Source organism: Pleurodeles waltl, chromosome 4_1 (genome assembly GCF_031143425.1).
Source record: "Pleurodeles waltl isolate 20211129_DDA chromosome 4_1, aPleWal1.hap1.20221129, whole genome shotgun sequence".
Lineage (NCBI taxonomy): Eukaryota > Metazoa > Chordata > Amphibia > Caudata > Salamandridae > Pleurodeles > Pleurodeles waltl.
The window spans coordinates 229,749,105-229,772,884 of NC_090442.1; the positions used below are offsets into that span (position 1 = coordinate 229,749,105).

Genomic DNA, 23,780 nt, shown 5'->3' on the forward strand with positions numbered 1-23,780 from the left:
CTCTCCCGGTGTCCTTCGGCTGAGCGTCGTCTACAGACGCTCTCTAGGGGGAGTGTTTGTGATGGGTCGCTCCGATCCGACCCACACACTTCCGTTGCTTGTGCTGTCTCTGCCACGGATGACCTGGTGACTACTATAGACTCCGACGCTGTGGTTGGTTGGTTACAGCAACCACGGGACCGACTGTGGGTTAAAAGTGGAGTTTCCGTTATGCCGAGGGAAGTGGCGAGCTGGAGTGCAAACATCCCGGAACTGGTGACAACGGAGGAGCAAGAGGAACCCGGTATCGAGGAGACGGCCGGCAGGACGACGGAGCAGGAGGGAGCAGAGGAGCCACGGAGGAGACCTGAAGACCGCTGGCCCCGGGGAGCCTACTCCTGAGCCGCCACACTTCCGGAGAAGCGTGGCCTCTCCAGGTACGGAGACGCGAGCGGGGAAAGAGCGGGGAAGGGAGGCGGGAAGTGGAGGAAAGTGGGGAAAGGAGGGGAGAAGGGAAACGGGCACTTTGGGACGGGGAGCACTGAAGGGTATGGTAAAGGGGACGGAGTAAGAAAGTGAGATTATATCTACGTATATAAAAGAAGGGTAAAAGAAAGGCACCAAGAAGATAGAGCATTCGCAGAAAAGAGACAAGGGGATGAAGACAGCGGAAAAGTGTATTTAAGTTCTCAAGACAGAAATAAAGAGAGAGAACGAGAGAGAGACGGAAAAAAACACAGTCAATAATAAAGAAGACATACTCAGGACGCAGAAGAGGGAAAAGGCAGGAAGGAAGTCTGGCAGGAGAATCAGAAAAGAGAAAACCAAGGGAAAGGAATAAAGGAGTCAAGAAGACAGCCGAGACAGGGACAGAGAGAGCGAGAGAGAGAAAGGGAACAGATAAGAAAGAATAAGCCTAAACCTCTTCCCCACTTACCGTATCTATTCTCTTTTGTGTTTCCACGCTCCCCGCGAGGTATTGGAAGAAAGAAGGGAAGACGAGCCAAGAAGTCAACAAGAGGACAACCCCACAACCTACCTATACATCACAAACTTTGTATATAATACTTACCATTTAAACTGTTTCAAGAACAATAAAAAGACAGTTCTTTGAAACCACAATATTGCTATTCAGCGTCATAAATCTGCCATCCTCGTACAGCTTCCATGGCAGAAATACATGGGATTGGAAGTGAAAGGCCAGGGAGCCATTGTGTGAAAAGCTGTTTATATATGACTCCTACTGTGCCATAATTCTGGACCATTGTTACCGCTGCATCAGTGAAAATTCAATTGTATAGTCATTTTGAAAGACAAAATCATTTACAGAGCCCGCCTCCAGCCAGGATAAATGCTTTATCAGACAAAACTTGCCTGCTGTCTCTTTGAGCACAATCGCCAAGTGAGATATCATCAGATCTGGCATCAGTATAGTATAGAAAAGGCCCATCATGTGTCCCTTCATATCTTCCTATCGTCCGTCATCAACTGTTATTTGCAAGATTTAAGGCCCATGTCTACACCTATACAAAATCCCTAAAAAATCATCCTTCAGTAGCCTCACTTCTGTACTATCTGGGTACTGCTGCAGCCAACCTCATCCTCTTAAGTCTAACTAGGTATCTGCACTTCCCCATGACTCCTTGATAGTCACCTCTGCCTCTACCCCTACCCTGTACCACACTGAAGAATTGCATGTTTGCCACCACACCTCAAACATTAATGTTGGAATTAGCAAGGGTATCAATGGTATCCCCTTCTGTTAAGTTCTGACACGCCCCTGTCGACCCAGACCTATTCACTCTGCCCACTCTCCCAGAGTGGGCCACCCTGAAAAGGGTGAGTATGGTAGTAGCAACCTACTCTCCATGTGTATACCTGCTGTGTATACCTGGCGTGTCCAATTCCGCTGATGACTTGTCAGGGTTCCTGCTTCTCCTTGACTGAATGTCCTTGTACTGTAGTCATTCCAGTCCACCAAAGCTCATATTGGCTATACTTATCAGGTTTATATACTTGATCAATGCCATGCCAAGTGACGTTTCTCCAATTATACTGGCCTAGATCAAAAACACTGCTGTCTAAGTGTACATTAAGGCGTCTTGCCAGTTCACTCTCCCCTGCCTTAGTCCACTCTTTACATTTCATGTCGCAAAGCAACCATTTGAATATATCCATACATTTGTAGATGCAGATTGTGTCTTTATTGCTCTGTTGTAAATGTCATCCCACGTGGGCTGCTATCCCCATGTAGGGCATCTTTGCATATTTCTCCTCATCTGACCTTACTCTTGGTAAACCTGACAGCCTCTGGGTGGTCTTCGCCCAATTTTTGCCTGTCTCCCTCCATTTTTATGATCTCACTTTTGCTGGTTTTAGGACTCTAGGCACCTTACCACTGCTGACCAGTGCTAAAGTGCTTGTGCTCCCTCCCCTAAACATGGTAACATTAGCTCCTACCCAATTGGCATATTTAATTTACCTATCAGTCCCTAGTAAAGTGACCTGGATGTGCTCGGGCCTATAAATTAAATTAAATGCTACTAGTGGGCCTTCAATACTCATTGTGCCACCCACATGTCTCAGGCCTGCCATTGCAAGGCCTGTATGAGCAGTTTCACTGCCACTTCGCCTTGGCATTTAAAACTATTTGTCAAGCCTTATACTCCCCTTTCATTACATATAGGTCACTCCTAAGGTTGGCCTTACATAGCCCATTGGGCAGAGTGCTATGTAAGCAAAAGACAGGACATGTACTTGTAAGTCTTACATGTCCTGGTAGTGAAAAATTCCAAAAGTTGTTTTCACTATTGTGAAGCCTGCTCCTCGCATATTCCAGCACTGGGTATTCCCTTATGCACTTTTAGGTGGTAATTTCTGATCTGAAAGGAGTGGCATTGTCATCTTTGGTATGGTTGGAATGGTAGTGGGAAAAACTGCTTACTGGTGAAGTTGGATTTACATTACTATTTTAGAAATACCACTTTTAGAAAGTACACATTTCTCTGCCCTTACTGCTCTGTGCCTTACAGCCTGTCTCCAGTCCACGCCTGGTCTGGTCTGTGTTGACAGCTCCCTTTGTGCATTTCGCACAGACAGCCATATACACAGGACACTCAGCTGCATCTGCATTCATCTGCATACTAATGGGTCTTCCTGGGCATGAAGGGTGGAGGGGCTCTCACTTACACTTCAAAGGCTAGTGTCCTGACCACTCACAAAGGAATGATAACCCGTCACAGATCTCCTGGCAGACATAACTGGGTTGAAAGGGGAACTGGAGCACTTCAAAACCACTCTTTGAAGTCTCCTGCACTTCAAAGACACATTTGGATATATTTACTGGGTCTGTGACCCACTAAAATCAGACACTTGTGGACCTACAACTGAACTCTGTCAGAAGGACTGCAGTGCTGCCCAAAGGACTCATCTGGACTGCTTTTCTGGAAGGACTGCTCTCCTACTTGTTGCCCTGCTGCCTGCTGCTCCCTGTCTCTGCTGGAAGGTCTTTGCCTTCCCCCTACAAGTGATCTCCGAGGGCTTGTCAACTTGCCTTCTGTTAAGAAGTCTCACAGCCATCAGAGGCTTCACCTAAGAGAGAAACTCTACTGCACCGGAAAAATCAACCCCATGACTGCAGCACCGACGTAGTGCCTGTCTCGCGGCTAAAAAAAACAAGAAACGGCGCAGCACCTGCAGAATCGATGCAGCACCTGTTTCATCATCACAGCGTGTTGGATTTTCCACGCATCATCCCTGGACGTCAATTTGTCATCAAACACTGCACCGCAATAAGGAACCAAAAGTGCGTTCCCAGAAATTGATGCATCACCGTGCCTGCGATGAAAGAATCGATGCATCACCTATGCTGCGCTGGAAAATCTACACATCACTTTACTTTCTGATGTCCCATCTCCTCTACGGCCCTCAGCGTCTTTTTTTTAACACATCCTAGGCACACAAAACGGCAAATCAAAACTACACACAAGAAAAAGGAACAAAAGAGTAATGGAGGACGGGGGAATCAGGGACAACAATTACAATCTGCTTCGAATTAGTCAACTGCAATTACCTGAATATGACAGCTAATAAACAAAAAACTGCGGAGGTGGGAGATGCAGCTGCAGTGGAGGATTTGTATACTCAGGCTGATAATTAAAAAGCAATTTATGTTTTTTCTGCATTTTTTCTTTTGGTTGCACATATTTAAGTCTCATTTCCAGTCCTGGCATTAAAGAAAGGGGTGGATCATAATAATTAACAATGGTGGGAAGAGTTGTGGGAGAAAAAACAGTTATTAGTGCCAGTAGCATTGCAGTTTTCCATAGAACAGGATGTAAAATTTAGAGTTCCTCTTGGGTCCTTCCTTTAGTTCATTAGGGAAGGCGTTCTTTCTAGGCCAGCTTTTAGGAATGTAACTCTACAACGTTTTTACTCCTGCCTTTGGAATTTACAGTGGAAAACTGAAGCACTGGATTGATCTACTTTTATACAATTATCTCTTCTTCTGACTTTATATGCTAATTTATGTAATAGCTTAATTTACTTACCATATCGTTGTCATTATCTTCATAAATCGAAAAAGGGCAATTTGTTTTGGATGAATGAGAAACATTTGCAATGTGGTTCAGCGCTCGAAGAGAAACATTACTGACACTGGAACATAATTTACTGCTGTTGTGTGTTACTGTCACAACCTTTCCCAGGAACACCAGGAGCTGGACGTGATCACAGGAAGATTGTATAGACAGCGCACCCAGATGGTGTGTTGCCGCAAGCAGTAACTCATATTTGTGTGGCCTCACGGGCTGGGCTGTGCTGATGGCTCTGTGACCATGGTAAACTGGAGGGATTTTCTGTATTCAGTTAGAGACACTAGCAGGTGGTAGTGGAGCCGTGGAATCTGTCTGTGGGAAAGGCATGTTAAACTTCTTCACATGTTTAGCCAAAGCCATGATTCTGAAGGAAGAGGCGTGGTCAATCCAAGATGCAGTATGAATCTTTCCCTCAATGTCAGTTCCTGTTCCAATCATACGCAAGATGGGCAATCACAAAATAAGTGTGCTGCACTGTATTCATTCCCTATATTTTGTTGCACTTACTGAGCACTTTTAACTCTGTTTTTGTCCCTGATCTTTGCTCCTTGCAGCAGGAATGCACTTGTATACGTTTGCTGGATTGTTGGGCTGGGCTCCGCCTAATATCTAACAACCGCGGTATAATCTCCATCTTCAATCAAGCTTGATCAGATTTCCAATGAGATTTTTTACTCTTAACTCCTACCAAGGAGGGAAACACCCGGAACAACGACTCCAAAACCACAAAGTCGTGAAAAAAGAAAGCGAAACAACGCTTTTGTTTTCCACGACTTCCTGGTTTTCGTACCTTAACCACGCATGTCTGAACCACGTACATTCGTGGTTAAAGTACAGAAGAAGGGAGTCTGAGTTGACGCGGTGAAGGAAGAGGTAAGTTGGGCTGGGACTTTTTTTGGGGGGGGTGGGGTGTGGGCTCGGGGTGCTTAGGGTTTGGGGCGGTCAGGGTTTAGTTTTAAGGGGTGGTTTGGGGGTGTTTCGGTTTTAGGGGCAGGGTGGGGACTCGGGGTATTTTTAGTTTTTGGGGTGGGGTGGGGGCTGGGGTGATTAGGGTTTAGGGGGTGGGGGATCAGGGTTTAGGTTTAAGGGGTGGGTTAGGGGACTCGGGGTATTTTAAGGTTTTGGGGTGGGGTGGGGGCTGGGGCTGATTAGGGTTTAGGGAGGGAGGGTGTCAGGGTTTAGGTTTAAGGCGTGGGTTGGGGTGGTTTAGGTTTTAGGGGAGAGGGGTTGGGATGTGGTAATTTTTGCGGGTGTGGAATTGGGGTAGTTGTGGGGATGGGGGGATCGTGGTAATTTTTGGGGGTCGGGGGCTAGAGGGGAAGCATGCTGGAACTGTGCATGCTGATCACTAATGCCTTTACCAGGAATGTGTTTACAACGAAAAATCGTTGTAAACGCATTCGTGGTAAAGGTATTAGTGATAAGAGCGAGGTTGTTGTTCCGAACTCGTTGTTGAGCCATGGGTGCTTGAAGCACTCGTGGTTCCCACATATAACCCTACCAAGGAAGACCTTAAAGAAACACCTGAAACCTTTTCATGATTGTTTTGCAGTGCCACGTGGCTACTGGGATGAGTTGCTCTTTCCTCAGGTAATTTAGAAGGAAACTGAACAAACCTTTACAACATCCAGTCCTTCACAGATATCGATTAAACATCCCAATCAGCAGATCTGCCGATATTTTAAATATTGTTAATGTTTTCAATGTCTGAAAGTGTGCGCTGTTCTTTTATCCAATGTAATCAGCCACATACACATACATGCCAACATTTTAAAAGATAAAAGTGGGAGTTTAAAAAGAAAAATCTGGAAAATGTATTTTCCCCATTGACTTTGATTGAAGGAGGGACAACTTTTTTTAGGCTTTAAAAACTGGGAGTCTCGGGCCTGAATTGGGACTACTGGCATCTTTGCATACAGGTTGCAGTTTCCATTACATTATGAACAAGTCTGATATCCTACCTTGATATGCTGGATACCACCCATGTTCATCCAGGCCTGGGCTTGATCAGGATTAATTTCCACTGCTATTTTGTAGCTCTAGGCAAGCAAAAATAAATGAAAAGGTATGCTTTATACATACACCCATAGTAATTAAATTCATTGCAAGCTCATGAAACATGGTAAAGACATTAAAATGGCATACCCCAACTAAGACATGCTAACAGATGTTGATTCAACCAAATCATCTGAAAAGCCACAAAACACTTCTCCATTTTGTCCGTGACCCACATGATAAAGACAGCAATTATATTTATTTTCACATGTGCAGTTTTTGCTTGACACAATGCAAACATTCAGTTGCACAGTGGAACTCGCTTGACAACTAGTCAAATTTACCAGAGGTTGTGCCAGTGTGTCCGTAGTGCATCATGAGTCATGGGATCAGTGTAGGTGTTGATCCTACTGCACTGCATTTCCTGGTTACCATGACATTGCTACCTGTACGATTGTATGCCTTCCTTGTCTTTAATAACTGTAACATACTGAATTGTACATCTTGCCCAGTTTGCCTTCTTCTTCACATAGAAAATACTTAGCATAAAGGCAGACAGTTGGGGGCATATTTATACTCCGTTTGCGCCGGAATTGCGTCGTTTTTTTTACGCAATTTCGATGCAAAACTAACTCCATATTTATACTTTGGCGTTAGACGCATCTAGCGCCAAAGTCCATGGAGTTAGCGTCATTTTTTAGCGTGGACACCTACTTTGCGTTAATTATATGCACGGTAGGCGTTCCCGTCTAAAAAATAGACTCCAAGGCATGTGCGTCGAATTTATACTCCCGGGCAAAATTCACGCCCGGGAGTGGGCGGGTCAAAAAAAATGACATACGCCCGCTTTTGCGCCGTTTTTTAGCGCCTGCAAAAGGCAGGCGTTAAGGGACCTGTGGGCTCTGAAGGAGCCCAGAGGTGCCCTCCCATGCCCCCAGGGACACCCCCTGTCACCCATGCCCACCCCAGGAGGACACCCAAGGCTGGAGGGACCCAGCCCAGGGACATTAAGGTAAGTTCAGGTAAGTGTTTTTTTTTTTTTTTTGTGGCATAGGGGGGCCTGATTTGTGCCCCCCTACATGCCACTATGCCCAATGACCATGCCCAGGTGACATAAGTCCCCTGGGCATAGCCATTGGGCAAGGGGGCATGACTCCTGTCTTTGCTAAGACAGGAGTCATTTCTTTGGGGGTTGGGAGTGAAAAAAAATGGCGCAAATCGGGTTGAGGCAAAAAAATTGCCTCAACCTGACTTGCCCCATTTCTTGACGCCCAAGCCCCATATCCCCCTACGCCGGCGCTGCCTGGTGTACGTCGTTTTTTTTAACGCACACCAGACGGCGCCGGCGGCTAACGCCGGCTAACGTCATTCAATAAATACGGCGCCCGCATGGTGCTTCAGAATGGCGTTAGCCGGCGCTAATTTTTTTGACGCAAAACTGCGTTAGCGCAGTTTTGCGTCAAAAAGTATAAATATGGGCCTTGGTATGTTAGTTATGTTTATTCATCCTTGTATCCGCCCAAAACCTTTCTTTGAATTTTCTTTTTTCCGTTTGTTTCACACATTCAGGGGCATATTTATAAGCACCTAACACCACCTTGTGTCAAATTAGCATAGTTTTTTTTCTCGCTAATGTGGCCCAACGAGGCCAAAGTCCTCACGTCACATTTACAAGTGGCACAATGCATGCATAGCGCCACTTTGTAACACTTTGCTTTACATTATGCCTGCGCCAGGCATAATGTACGCAAAGGGAGTGTTCCCCCATTAGGGGGACTGAAAAAATGGCACAAGGAAAGCTAACAGATTTCCTTACGTCATTTTGTATGCCACTTTTAACTCCTGCTCAGAGCAGGCATTAAACAGGGGCTTCCATTATTTTTAAAGGGGCCCCTATTACTCTGCAGGAGCAGCACCAATATTTTGGCCCTACTCCTGCAGAGTACATCAATCGCATCATGAAAAATGACGCTATTGCCCCCTACCCTGCGTCATGGTGTGCCGTATTTTAAATACGGCGCACACATGGTGGTGGTGGAGGGGCTAAAGGGTGCAAGAAAAATGGCGTGGCACACAATGCAGCACCACTTTTCTTAAATATGCCCCTCACTTCCTTTTCCATGATGATATATTTTCTTATGAAACGTGTGCTTCTAGTGCCTCTTGCTTGTTTCTTGTTGTATATCATGACCAATAGGTGTAGGCATTTCTTCTAAAAACATAAGTGTCACTTGTAGTGGATTCATTTTGTGAAGAAATGTTGGCTGTATCGGCCATTCTTCCCCGCTGCATACAAATACACAAGAGGCTCATACACATAAATATTAAAAAACTTAGAACATAGATTGTTTCTGTGATTCTGGAGCTATACACCAAATGCACATTGGCAAGTTGTGCAAAATAGCAATTACTAGGAATAATTAGTTAATTCTAAGCAAATTGCTATTTTTGCAGTTTTGTTAATAAATGTGCATGAGACTTAATGGTCCTCATTACAGGTCTGGGGGTCCATGGACCACCAGACTTGAGGAGGCGCTCGGACCGCTGCCGAAAGGGGCGGAGCCGCAACACTCCAACCACTGGCACTGCCACGTTGCCGCCAGCCGCCAGCCTTGCGGTGCCTGTGGTCTCAATCCGCCAGGGCAGCTTCCAGATTATGAGCCCCCTTTCCGCCAGCCTTTGCAGGCTGCCAGAATGGGGGTGCTGTGAACCCAATAGGGGCCCCTGCACTTCCCATGACCTTCTTTGCATGGGCAGTGCAGGGGCCCCCATGGACAGTCCGTCACACTTTCACTGTCTGATTTACAGGCAGTGAAAAGCGCGACGGGTGCATTCACTCCTGAGCCACCACAACATTGCCATTGGCTCGATTACGAGCCAGAGTCCATGTTGTGGTGTACGCTGTTTCCGCCCACCAGCCCAGAAGAAAACTCTTAATAGGTACCGTGAAGGGATGGCCGCATATGAAGTATAAAGCATATAAAGTAAAAATGAGGGACAAAGGGGGTCATTCCGACCCCGGCGGGCAGCGGGCGCCGCCCGCCGGGCGGAAACCGCCCAAAGACCGCACAGCGGTCAAATGACCGCGGGGGTCATTTCAACTTTCCCGCTGGGCCGGCGGGCGATCTCCAAAAGATCGCCCGCCGGCCCAGCAGGAAAGCTCCTGCAAAGAGGAAGCCAGCTCCGAATGGAGCCGGCGGATTTGCAGGGGTGCGACGGGTGCAGTGGCACCCGTCGCGATTTTCACTGTCTGCTAAGCAGGGTTAAGGCGGTGCTTAAGTGGCACTAGGCCCTCTTAAATCAGGGCCTTTGTTTCTTCAGTTGTATTGAGCAATGAGTTCCCAGATTTCCGGATTGTAAATTCCATGTTGTATTGAAGCATGAGTCCAACCAAATCAGTAGTACAAATGTATTAGCGTAATACAGCACAAACATAATTACAAGCATTTGTAGCATCTGAGATTACACTTAATGATGATTCAGACTCTGAAATTATAAAAGGTGGTTCATTCTTATATGGAATCCCGGACCAAGAATAGGGCTGCACCACAGCAATGTTGGCTCCTAACCTCCCCAACAATGGGTACAAATTCCAAGACAGACATTTGATACCTCGATGTTCTACAAATAATCTGCTCTGACGGTGGAAAAAGTTTAAGAGTGAAACATCAGCTGTACACTGTGCACTACAGCACGCCATCAACCACATGGACAACATCGAAGGTCATGTCATTGTAAGTAGGAAATCCAACGATGTACCTGCTTGGCATGCTGCAGATGCCAGTTGTAGGAAGTTGGCTCTGTATGCACTATTTCAAAGTAAGGAATAGTATGCACAGAGTCCAAGGGTTCCCCTTAGAGGTAAGATAGTGGCAAAAAGAGATAATACTCTATTTTGTGGTAGTGTGGTCGAGCAGTAGGCTTATCAAAGGAGTAGTGTTAAGCATTTGTTGTACACACACAAGCAATAAATGAGGAACACACACTCAGAGACAATTCCAGGCCAATAGGTTTTTGTATAGAAAAATATATTTTCTTAGTTTATTTTAAGAACCACAGGTTCAAGATTTACATGTAACACTTCAAATGAAAGGTACTACAGGTAGGTACTTTAGGAACTTTGAATTAGCAAAATAGCATATACACTTTTCACATAAATCACATATAGCTATTTTACAACTAGACACTGCAATTTTCAACAGATCCTGGGGGGAGTAAGAGTTTGTTAGTTTTTGCAGGTAAGTAAACCACCTACGGGGTTCAAGTTTGGGTCCAAGGTAGCCCACCATTGGGGGTTCAGAGCAACCCCAAAGTTACCATACCAGCAGCTCAGGGCCGGTCAGGTGCAGAGGTCAAAGTGGTGCCCAAAACGCATAGGCTTTAATGGAGAAGGGGGTGCCCCGGTTCCAGTCTGCCAGGAGGTAAGTACCCGCATCTTCGGAGGGTAGACCAGGGGGGTTTTGTAGGGCACCGGGGGGGACACAAGTCCACACAGAAAGTACACCCTCAGCAGCACGGGGGCGGCCGGGTGCAGTGTGCAAACACGCGTCGGGTTTTCAATTGAAATCAATGGGAGACCAAGGGGTCTCTTCAGCGATGCAGGCAGGCAAGGGGGGGGCTACTCGGGGTAGCCACCACCTGGGCAAGGGAGAGGGCCTCCTGGGGGTCACTCCTGCACTGGAGTTCGGATCCTTCAGGTCCTGGGGGCTGCGGGTCCAGAGTCTTTACCAGGCGTCGGGATCTGAGGAACAGGCAGTCGCGGTCAGGGGGAGCCTCGGGATTCCCTCTGCAGGCGTCGCTGTGGGGGCTCAGGGGGGGGCAACTCTGGCTACTCACGGTCTTGTAGTCACCGGGGAGTCCTCCCTGAAGTGATTGTTCTCCACAAGTCGAGCCGGGGGCGTCGGGTGCAGAGTAGCAAGTCTCACGCTTCCGGCGGGAAACGCAAGTTGTTTCAAAGTTGCTGCTTTGTTTCAAAGTTGCAGTCTTTGGTGAACAGAGCCGCTGTCCTCGGGAGTTCTTGGTCCTTCAAGAGCAGGGCAGTCCTCTGAGGATTCAGAGGTCGCTGGTCCCTGGGGAAAGCGTCGTTGGAGCAGTGTCTTTAGAAGTGGGGAGACAGGCCCGTAGAGCTGGGGCCAAAGCAGTTGGTGTCTCCGTCTTCTTTGCAGGGTTTTTCAGCTTAGCAGTCCTCTTCTTCTTAGGTTGCAGGAATCTGCGTTCCTAGGTTCTGGGGAGCCCTTAAATACTAAATTTAAGGGCGTGTTTAGGTCTGGGGGTTAGTAGCTACTAGCCCTGAGGGTGGGTACACCCTCTTTGAGCCTCCTCCCAAGGGGAGGGGGGCACATTCCTATCCCTATTGGGGGAATACTCCATCTGCAAGATGGAGGATTTCTAAAAGTCAGAGTCACCTCAGCTCAGGACACCTTAGGGGCTGTCCTGACTGGCCAGTGACTCCTCCTTGTTTTTCTCATTATCTCCTCCGGCCTTGCCGCCAAAAGTGGGGCCGTGGCCGGAGGGGGCGGGCAACTCCACTAGCTGGAGTGCCCTGTGGTGCTGTAACAAAGGGGGTGAGCCTTTGAGGCTCACCGCCAGGTGTTACAGTTCCTGCAGGGGGAGGTGTGAAGCACCTCCACCCAGTACAGGCTTTGTTACTAGCCACAGAGTGACAAAGGCACTCTCCCCATGTGGCCAGCAACATGTCTCTAGTGTGGCAGGCTGCTAAAACCAGTCAGCCTACACGGATAGTCGGTTAAGGTTTCAGGGGGCACCTCTAAGGTGCCCTCTGAGGTGTATGTTACAATACAATGTACACTGGCATCAGTGTGCATTTATTGTGCTGAGAAGTTTGATACCAAACTTCACAGCTTTCAGTGTAGCCATTATGGTGCTGTGGAGTTCGTGCATGACAGACTCCCAGACCATATACTCTTATGGCTACCCTGCACTTACAATGTCTAAGGTTTTGCTTTAGACACTGTAGGGGCACAGTGCTCATGCACTGGTGCCCTCACCTATCGTATAGTGCACCCTGCCTTAGGGCTGTAAGGCCTGCTAGAGGGGTGACTTATCTATACTGCATAGGCAGTGTGAGGTTGGCATGGCACCCTGAGGGGAGTGCCATGTCGACTTACTCGTTTTGTCCTCACGAGCACACACAAGCTGGCAAGCAGTGTGTCTGTGCTGAGTGAGGGGTCCCCAGGGTGGCATAAGACATGCTGCATCCCTTAGAGACCTTCCCTGGCATCAGGGCCCTTGGTACCAGGGGTACCAGTTACAAGGGACTTACCTGGATGCCAGGGTGTGCCAATTGTGGAAACAAAAGTACAGGTTAGGGAAAGAACACTGGTGCTGGGGCCTGGTTAGCAGGCCTCAGCACACTTTCAAATCAAAACTTAGCATCAGCAAAGGCAAAAAGTCAGGGGGTAACCATGCCAAGGAGGCATTTCCTTATACAACCCCCCCCAAACGAAAGAGGATGAGACTAACCTTTCCCAAGAGAGTCTTCATTTTCTAAGTGGAAGAACCTGGAGAGGCCATCTGCATTGGCATGGGCAGTCCCAGGTCTGTGTTCCACTATAAAGTCCATTCCCTGTAGGGAGATGGACCACCTCAACAGTTTTGGATTTTCACCTTTCATTTGCATCAGCCATCTGAGAGGTCTGTGGTCAGTTTGAGCTACAAAGTGAGTATCAAAGAGGTATGGACTCAGCTTCTTCAGGGACCAAACCACAGCAAAGGCCTCCCTCTCAATGGCACTCCAACGCTGCTCCCTGGGGAGTAACCTCCTGCTAATTAAAGCAACAGGCTGGTCAAGGCCATCTTCATTTGTTTGGGACAAAACTGCCCCTATCCCATGTTCAGAGGCATCTGTCTGCACAATGAACTGCTTGGAGTAATCTGGAGCTTTTAGAACTGGTGCTGTGCACATTGCTTGTTTCAGGGTGTCAAAGGCCTGTTGGCATTCTACAGTCCAGTTTACCTTCTTGGGCATTTTATTGGAGGTAAGTTCTGTGAGGGCTGTCACTATGGATCCATATCCCTTCACAAACCTCCTGTAGTACCCAGTCAAGCCAAGGAATGCCCTGACTTGAGTCTGGGTTTTTGGAGCTGCCCAGTCCAGAATAGTCTGGATCTTAGGCTGGAGTGGCCGAACTTGGCCTCCACCTACAAGGTTCCCAAGTAAACCACAGTTCTCTGCCCTATCTGGCATTTGGATGCCTTGATAGAGAGGCCTGCTGATTGCAGAGCCTTCAAAACCTTCTTCAGGTGGACCAGGTGATCCTGCCAGCTGGAGCTAAAGACAGCAATATCATCAAGATAAGCTGCACTAAAGGACTCCAAACCAGCAAGGACTTGATTCACCAACCTTTGGAAGGTGGCAGGGGCATTCTTTAAACCAAAGGGCATAACAGTAAACTGATAATGCCCATCAGGTGTGGAGAATGCTGTCTTTTCTTTTGCTCCTGGTGCCATTTTGATTTGCCAGTACCCTACAGTTAAGTCAAAGGTACTTAAGAATTTGGCAGCACCTAATTTATCAATCAGTTCATCAGCCCTTGGAATGGGATGGGCATCTGTCTTGGTGACAGAATTAAGTCCTCTGTAGTCCACACAAAACCTCATCTCTCTCTTTCCATCTTTGGTGTGAGGTTTGGGGACTAAGACCACTGGGCTAGCCCAGGGGCTGTCAGAGTGCTCAATGACTCCCAATTCCAGCATCTTGTGGACTTCCACTTTGATGCTTTCCTTAACTTGGTCAGACTGCCTGAATGTTTTGTTTTTGACAGGCATGCTGTCCCCTGTGTCCACATCATGGGTACACAGGTGTGTCTGACCAGGGGTTAGGGAAAAGAGCTCAGCAAACTGTTGCAGGACCTTCCTACAATCAGATTGCTGTTGGCTAGAGAGGGTGTCTGAGTAGATCACTCCACCAACTGAGCCATCTTTAGGGTTTGTGGAGAGGAGATCAGGGAGAGGTTCACTCTCAGCTTCCTGGTCCTCATCTGTTACCATCAACAGATTCACACCAGCCCTGTCATGGAAGAGCTTAAGGCGGTTCACATGGATAACCCTCTTGGGGCTCCTGCTAGTGCCTAGGTCCACCAGGTAGGTGACCTGACTCTTCTTTTCTAGCACTGGCTAAGGGCCACTCCATTTGTCCTGAAGTGCCCTGGGAGCCACAGGCTCCAGAACTCAGACTTTCTGCCCTGGTTGAAATTCAACCATTGCAGCCTTTTGGTCATACCAAAACTTCTGGAGCTGTTGGCTGGCCTCAAGGTTTTTACTTGCCTTTTCCATGTACTCTGCCATCCTTGAACGTAGGCCAAGTACATAGTCCACTATATCTTGCTTAGGCTCATGAAGAGGTCTCTCCCAGCCTTCTTTCACAAGAGCTAGTGGTCCCCTTACAGGGTGGCCAAACAGAAGTTCAAAGGGTGAGAACCCTACTCCCTTCTGAGGCACCTCTCTGTAAGCGAAAAGCAGACATGGCAAGAGGACATCCCATCTCCTTTTGAGTTTTTCAGGGAGCCCCATGATCATGGCTTTTAATGCCTTGTTGAATCTCTCAACAAGGCCATTAGTTTGTGGATGGTATGATGTAGTGAATTTGTAACTCACTCCACACTCATTCCACATGTGTTTCAGGTATGCTGACATGAAGTTGGTACCTCTGTCAGACACCACCTCCTTAGGAAAACCCACTGTGGTAAAAATACCAATGAGGGCCTTGGCTACTACAGGGGCAGTAGTCGACCTAAGGGGAATTGCTTCAGGGTATCTAGTAGCATGATCCACCACTACTAGTATGTACATGTTCCCTGAGGCTGTGGGAGGTTCAAGTGGACCCACTATGTGCACACCCACTCTTTCAAAGGGGACCCCCACCACTGGAAGTGGAATGAGGGGGGCCTTTGGGTGTCCACCTGTCTTACCACTGGCTTGACAGGTGGTACAGGAGACACAAAACTCCTTGACCTTCTGGGACATGTTGGGCCAATAGAAGTGGTTGACTAGTCTCTCCCACGTCTTGGTTTGTCCCAAATGCCCAGCAAGAGGAATATCATGGGCTAAGGTCAGTATGAACTCCCTAAACTCCTGAGGCACTACCACTCTCCTAGTGGCACCAGGTTTGGGATCTCTTGCCTCAGTGTAAAGGAGTCCATCTTCCCAATAGACCCTATGTGTTCCAGTTTTCTTGCCATTGGACTCTTCAGCAGCTTGCTGCCTAAGGCCTTCAAGAGAGGGACAGGTTTCTTGCCCCTTACACAACTGCTCCCTTGAGGGTCCCCCTGGGCCTAAGAGCTCAACCTGATAAGGTTCTAACTCCAGAGGCTCAGTTACCTCAGAGGGCAGAACTTCGTCCTGGGAAGAGAGGTTCTCTTTTTGTTGTTGTGTTGCAGCTGGTTTCCCAGTTGTCTTTCCTTTTCTCTTGGTAGGCTGGGCCCTTTATTCAGGCTCCAACTCTACTTTTTCACCCTGAGCCTTGCACTGTGCCCTTGTCTTGACACACACCAGTTGAGGGATACCCAGCATGGCTGAATGGGTTTTCAGTTCTACCTCAGCCCATGCTGAGGACTCCAGGTCATTTCCAAGCAAACAATCTACTGGGATATTTGAGGAGACCACCACCTGTTTCAGGGCATTGACCCCTCCCCACTCTAAAGTTACCATAGCCATGGGATGTACTTTAGTCTGATTGTCAGCGTTGGTGACTGGATAAGTTTGTCCAGCCAGGTATCGACCAGGGGAAACCAGTTTCTCTGTCACCATGGTGACACTGGCACCTGTATCCCTCAGGCCTTCTACACTTGTCCCATTAAATAAGAGCTGCTGCCTGTATTTTTGCATGTTAGGAGGCCAGGCAGCCAGTGTGGCTAAATCCACCCCACCCTCAGAGACTAATGTAGCTTCAGTGTGACACCTGATTTGCTCTGGGCACACTGTTGATCCCACTTGGAGACTAGCCATTCCAGTGTTAGCTGGAGTGGAGTTAGAAGTGGTACTTTTCTTGGGACAGGCCTTGTCTCCAGTTTGGTGTCCAGTGTGATTACAGCTACGACACCAGGCCTTTTTGGGATCAAAGTTGTTACCCTTGTACCCAAAATTGGTTTGCGAAGAGGCTCTGGGCCCACCCTCCTGTGCAGGTTTTAGGGGGCCTGTAGAAGACTCTTTACTATTTTTGTTTTTGGGTGTCTCAACACTCTTCCCCTGGGGAGGCTTTGTGACCCCTTTCTTTTGGTCACCCCCTGTGGAAGTCTTGGTCACCCTAGTCTTGACCCAATGGTCCGCCTTCTTTCCCAATTCTTGGGGAGAAATTGGTCCTAGGTCTACCAGATGCTGATGCAGTTTATCATTTGAACAATTACTTAACAGGTGTTCTTTCACAAATAAATTGTACAGCCCATCATAATCATTTACACCACTGCCTTGAATCCAACCATCCAGTGTTTTCACTGAGTAGTCCACAAAATCAACCCAGGTCTGGCTCGAGGATTTTTGAGCCCCCCTGAATCTAATCCTATACTCCTCAGTGGAGAATCCAAAGCCCTCAATCAGGGTACCCTTCATGAGGTCATAAGATTCTGCATCTTTTCCAGAGAGTGTGAGGAGTCTATCCCTACACTTTCCAGTGAACATTTCCCAAAGGAGAGCACCCCAGTGAGATCTGTTTACTTTTCTGGTTGCACAAGCCCTCTCGAAAGCTGTGAACCATTTGGTGATGTCATCACCATCTTCATATTTAGTTACAATCCCTTTTGGGATTTTCAACATGTCAGGAGAATCTCTGACCCTATTTATGTTGCTGCCACCATGGATGGGACCAAAACCCATCTCTTGTCTTTCCCTTTCTATGGCTAGGAGCTGTCTCTCTAAAGCCAATCTTTTGGCCATCCTGGCTAGCAGGAGGTCATCTTCACTGAGGCTATCCTCAGTGATTACAGAGGTGCTGCACCCTCCTGTGAGGGAAGCAGCATCTCTGACTATCACAGTTGGAGTCAGGGTTTGAGGGACCCTGTTCTCCCTAACTAGGACTGGAGGGGGGGAAATCTCCTCCAAGTCACTAGCTTCATCCTCTGGGACGTCATCCTCAGAGGGGTTGGCTTTTTCAGACTCTGCCAGCAGCTCCTGGAGCTGTATTTTGGAAGGTCTTAGGCCAACTGGTATTTTCTTTATTTTGCAGAGAGACCTCAGCTCCCTCATCTTAAGATGGAGGTAAGGGGTGATGTCGAGTTCCATCACATTTTCTTCTGCACTAGACATTATGTTTCTAAAAGTTGGAATACTTTTTAAGAATCTAAAACTATCTCTGGAACTTAATTCAAACTTTCACAAAACTTTTAAACTCTAAAAAGAAATGCTAACAGGGACTAACACAAGGCCCTAGCAGGACTTTTAAAAATTTTGAAAAATAGTTCAAATTGCAAAAATCAGTTTCTAATGACAATTTTTGGAATTTAGTTGTATGATCAGGTATTGGCTGAATAGTCCAGCAAATGCAAAGTCTTGTACCCCACCGCTGATCCACCAATGTAGGAAGTTGGCTCTGTATGCACTATTTCAAAGTAAGGAATAGTATGCACAGAGTCCAAGGGTTCCCCTTAGAGGTAAGATAGTGGCAAAAAGAGATAATACTAATGCTCTATTTTGTGGTAGTGTGGTCGAGCAGTAAGCTTATCAAAGGAGTAGTGTTAAGCATTTGTTGTACACACACAAGCAATAAATGAGGAACACACACTCAGAGACAATTCCAGGCCAATAGGTTTTTGTATAGAAAAATATCTTTTCTTAGTTTATTTTAAGAACCACAGGTTCAAGATTTACATGTAACACTTCAAATGAAAGGTATTGCAGGTAGGCACTTTAGGAACTTTGAATTAGCAAAATAGCATATACACTTTTCACATAAATCACATATAGCTATTTTAAAACTAGACACAGTGCAATTTTCAACAGTTCCTGGGGGGAGTAAGAGTTTGTTAGTTTTTGCAGGTAAGTAAACCACCTACGGGGTTCAAGTTTGGGTCCAAGGTAGCCCACCGTTGGGGGTTCAGAGCAACCCCAAAGTTACCACACCAGCAGCTCAGGGCCGGTCAGGTGCAGAGGTCAAAGTGGTGCCCAAAGTGCATAGGCTTCAATGGAGAAGGGGGTGCCCCGGTTCCAGTCTGCCAGCAGGTAAGTACCCGCGTCTTCGGAGGGCAGACCAGGGGGGTTTTGTAGGGCACCGGGGGGGACACAAGTCCACACAGAAAGTACACCCTCAGCAGCACGGGGCGGCCGGGTGCAGTGTGCAAACACGCGTCGGGTTTTCAATTGAAATCAATGGGAGACCAAGGGGTCTCTTCAGCGATGCAGGCAGGCAAGGGGGGGGCTCCTCGGGGTAACCACCACCTGGGCAAGGGAGAGGGCCTCCTGGGGGTCACTCCTGCACTGGAGTTCGGATCCTTCAGGTGCTGGGGGCTGCGGGTGCAGAGTCTTTACCAGGCGTCGGGATCTGAGGAACAGGCAGTCGCGGTCAGGGGGAGCCTCGGGATTCCCTCTGCAGGCGTCGCTGTGGGGACTTAGGGGGGGGCAACTCTGGCTACTCACGGTCTCGTAGTCGCCGGGGAGTCCTCCCTGAAGTGATTGTTCTCCACAAGTCGAGCCGGGGGCGTCGGGTGCAGAGTAGCAAGTCTCACGCTTCCGGCGGGAAACGCAAGTTGTTTCAAAGTTGCTGCTTTGTTTCAAAGTTGCAGTCTTTGGTGAACAGAGCCGCTGTCCTCGGGAGTTCTTGGTCCTTCTAGAGCAGGGCAGTCCTCTGAGGATTCAGAGGTTGCTGGTCCCTGGGGAAAGCGTTGCTGGAGCAGTGTCTTTAGAAGTGGGGAGACAGGCCGGTAGAGCTGGGGCCAAAGCAGTTGGTGTCTCCGTCTTCTCTGCAGGGTTTTTCAGCTTAGCAGTCCTTTTCTTCTTAGGTTGCAGGAATCTGCGTTCCTAGGTTCTGGGGAGCCCTTAAATACTAAATTTAAGGGTGTGTTTAGGTCTGGGGGGTTAGTAGCCAATGGCTACTAGCTCTGAGGGTGGGTACACCCTCTTTGTGCCTCCTCCCAAGGGGAGGGGGGCACATTCCTATCCCTATTGGGGGAATCCTCCATCTGCAAGATGGAGGATTTCTAAAAGTCAGAGTCCCCTCAGCTCAGGACACCTTAGGGGCTGTTCTGACTGGCCAGTGACTCCTCCTTGTTTTTCTCATTATCTCCTCCGGCCTTGCCGCCAAAAGTGGGTCCGTGGCCGGAGGGGGCGGGCAACTCCACTAGCTGGAGTGCCCTGTGGTGCTGTAACAAAGGGGGTGAGCCTTTGAGGCTCACCGCCAGGTGTTACAGTTCCTGCAGGGGGAGGTGTAAAGCACCTCCACCCAGTACAGGCTTTGTTACTAGCCACAGAGTGACAAAGGCACTCACACCATGTGGCCAGCAACATCTCTCTAGTGTGGCAGGCTGCTAAAACCAGTCAGCCTACACGGATAGTCGGTTAAAGTTTCAGGGGGCACCTCTAATGTGCCCTCTGGGGTGTATGTTACAATAAAATGTACACTGGCATCTGTGTGCATTTATTGTGCTGAGAAGTTTGATACCAAACTTCCCAGTTTTCAGTGTAGCCATTATGGTGCTGTGGAGTTCGTGCATGACAGACTCCCAGACCATATACTCTTATGGCTATCCTGCACTTACAATGTCTAAGGTTTTGCTTTAGACACTGTAGGGGCACAGTGCTCATACACTGGTGCCCTCACCTATGGTATAGTGCACCCTGCCTTAGGGCTGTAAGGCCTGCTAGAGGGGTGACTTATCTATACTGCATTGGCAGTGTGAGGTTGGCATGGCACCCTGAGGGGAGTGCCATGTCGACTTACTTGTTTTGTCCTCACTAGCACACACAAGCTGGCAAGCAGTGTGTCTGTGCTGAGTGAGGAGTCCCCAGGGTGGCATAAGACATGCTGCATCCCTTAGAGACCTTCCCTGGCATCAGGGCCCTTGGTACCATGGGTACCAGTTACAAGGGACTTACCTGGATGCCAGGGTGTGCCAATTGTGGAAACAAAAGTACAGGTTAGGGAAAGAACACTGGTGCTGGGGCCTGGTTAGCAGGCCTCAGCACACTTTCAAATCAAAACTTAGCATCAGCAAAGGCACAAAGTCAGGGGGTAACCATGCCAAGGAGGCATTTCCTTACACCAGTCGAGATCTAAACCAAGGCATCTAAAAAGTAAACTACCGGGGTATCTTCACCAGGGTAGATGGCATTGATCACACTCTTAACAAACATTTAATTTGGAATCCATCAGGCTTATTAGTAGGAGAAATACTAATTAAAAAGTTGTGGATAACTTCATGTATTACAGGGAGTGCAGAATTATTAGGCAAATGAGTATTTTGACCACATCATCCTCTTTATGCATGTTGTCTTACTCCAAGCTGTATAGGCTCGAAAGCCTACTACCAATTAAGCATATTAGGTGATGTGCATCTCTGTAATGAGAAGGGGTGTGGTCTAATGACATCAACACCCTATATCAGGTGTGCATAATTATTAGGTAACTTCCTTTCCTTTGGCAAAATGGGTCAAAAGAAGGACTTGACAGGCTCAGAAAAGTCAAAAATAGTGAGATATCTTGCAGAGGGATGCAGCACTCTTAAAATTGCAAAGCTTCTGAAGCGTGATTATCGAACAATCAAGCGTTTCATTCAAAATAGTCAACAGGGTCGCAAGAAGCGTGTGGAAAAACCAAGGCGCAAAATAACTGCCCATGAACTGAGAAAAGTCAAGCGTGCAGCTGCCACGATGCCACTTGCCACCAGTTTGGCCATATTTCAGAGCTGCAACATCACTGGAGTGCCCAAAAGCACAAGGTGTGCAATACTCAGAGACATGGCCAAGGTAAGAAAGGCTGAAAGACGACCACCACTGAACAAGACACACAAGCTGAAACGTCAAGACTGGGCCAAGAAATATCTCAAGACTGATTTTCTAAGGTTTTATGGACTGATGAAATGAGAGTGAGTCTTGATGGGCCAGATGGATGGGCCCGTGGCTGGATTGGTAAAGGGCAGAGAGCTCCAGTCCGACTCAGACGCCAGCAAGGTGGAGGTGGAGTACTGGTTTGGGCTGGTATCATCAAAGATGAGCTTGTGGGGCCTTTTCGGGTTGAGGATGGAGTCAAGCTCAACTCCCAGTCCTACTGCCAGTTCCTGGAAGACACCTTCTTCAAGCAGTGGTACAGGAAGAAGTCTGCATCCTTCAAGAAAAACATGATTTTCATGCAGGACAATGCTCCATCACACGCGTCCAAGTACTCCACAGCGTGGCTGGCAAGAAAGGGTATAAAAGAAGGAAATCTAATGACATGGCCTCCTTGTTCACCTGATCTGAACCCCATTGAGAACCTGTGGTCCATCATCAAATGTGAGATTTACAAGGAGGGAAAACAGTACACCTCTCTGAACAGTGTCTGGGAGGCTGTGGTTGCTGCTGCACGCAATGTTGATGGTGAACAGATCAAAACACTGACAGAATCCATGGATGGCAGGCTTTTGAGTGTCCTTGCAAAGAAAGGTGGCTATATTGGTCACTGATTTGTTTTTGTTTTGTTTTTGAATGTCAGAAATGTATATTTGTGAATGTTGAGATGTTATATTGGTTTCACTGGTAATAATAAATAATTTAAATGGGTATATATTTGTTTTTTGTTAAGTTGCCTAATAATTATGCACAGTAATAGTCACCTGCACACACAGATATCCCCCTAACATAGCTAAAACTAAAAACAAACTAAAAACTACTTCCAAAAATATTCAGCTTTGATATTAATGAGTTTTTTGGGTTCATTGAGAACATGGTTGTTGTTCAATAATAAAATTAATCCTCAAAAATACAACTTGCCTAATAATTCTGCACTCCCTGTATATTATGTTTCAAGAACAAAATTGTAAAATATCAGCAAAACTCTGCATATTTTTCAGTGTGTGCACATGTAGGGTGGAATCCTATCTAAGCTTTCAATGTAAGCAGTTACATCCCGAAGCATTAAAGATAAGAACCGAATAGACAAAGGCGGGGATTTTCACAAATAGTTCCACTTTGCATTGATTGCAGAACATTATCCCTGTGCTGGATGCAAAGACAAATATTTCAACAATTCAGTTCCTAAACGTATCACTCGATAAAGCATCACCTTACCTGAAAAGCCTCCTCAAGAAGGTTTTGCTCCCGCAGCTGATTCCCTTTACTAAAATAAAGCTCCGAAATGATTTTGGGGTCCTTTGGTTTTAGCTGAAGAGCATTATCTATAGCGGCGAGTGCCTGAGGAAAAAACAAACACATGTAGAGTGTGTGTATAAAGCAATCACAGAGTAAGAAGCTGATGCGCGGAGCTACACCCGCACTACAAATGCTTCTAATAGAGCAGTCATGTCTTTGTTGAAAGCAAGATCATCTATTCCATCACGCATTCTCTTTCATTTGCTTTTTATTTTAATCCTTCTGATATGCTTCAGCTGTCTCCCTTTAGTCTTGTGTAGTACGTCCTCATGTACGAGCTTTCAAGGAATGGCTAATGCTATATGTAACATTGCTTTCCTTCCTTTCTTTTATGTTACATTTATTGTAAGTCAGTGTTGCGTGCTCAGTGCTGTTTCTTTTCTGCTCCTTTTTCGGTTTTTAAATCAGCAAGTTGTTGCTTCTTTATGTCTTATTTTCTTTTAGTAGCTTATTTCACATTTCTATCTTTGACAGTGCTAGCGCTTAGAACCTGTTTGTTTCAAATGCAATTTGTTTGTTTTTTGACGCAATGTCTTCTTTAATAACAGTTGCCATTCATTTGTATGTATGACGTAGCCTATCTAACTCTATTTGCTTCTATCTCATAGTTTTCACATGGCTGTGCTGTTTTTTCTTTTCAATTATTTTCTCGCATTCTTTGTTTTCTCCACCATTTCTTTGTACAATGGGGCTGCATATTGCAGCCTTTATTTCTGAAGAGTGCATTTTACTGAGGGTTTCGGATGTATTAACAGCCACATACGAAACTGCGGCAAACTATTTATCCTCACAAGTATTAGATGCAGGAAAATCAAGAAAAAATGTTCAGCTTAAAAGTGTTCAGTTTTGTTGACGAGTCCTTGATATGAGCAGCAACATTCACTAGTCAGGAGGGGGTGTATTATTCTTGCAGCAAGAATA

General features: G+C 47.0%; 1 protein-coding gene across 1 annotated transcript in view; it reads right to left on the minus strand.

Moving 5' to 3' along the window:
* TMTC1 (transmembrane O-mannosyltransferase targeting cadherins 1) overlaps positions 1-23,780 on the minus strand; it is a 958,188-nt gene that overhangs the window by 43,331 nt on the left and 891,077 nt on the right. The window contains exons 18-19 of the mRNA XM_069228190.1: positions 22,779-22,901; positions 6,536-6,613 (exon numbers count right to left, since the gene is read on the minus strand). Coding sequence (XP_069084291.1) covers positions 6,536-6,613; positions 22,779-22,901 — 201 coding nt within the window. The remainder of the gene's footprint in view (positions 1-6,535; positions 6,614-22,778; positions 22,902-23,780) is intronic.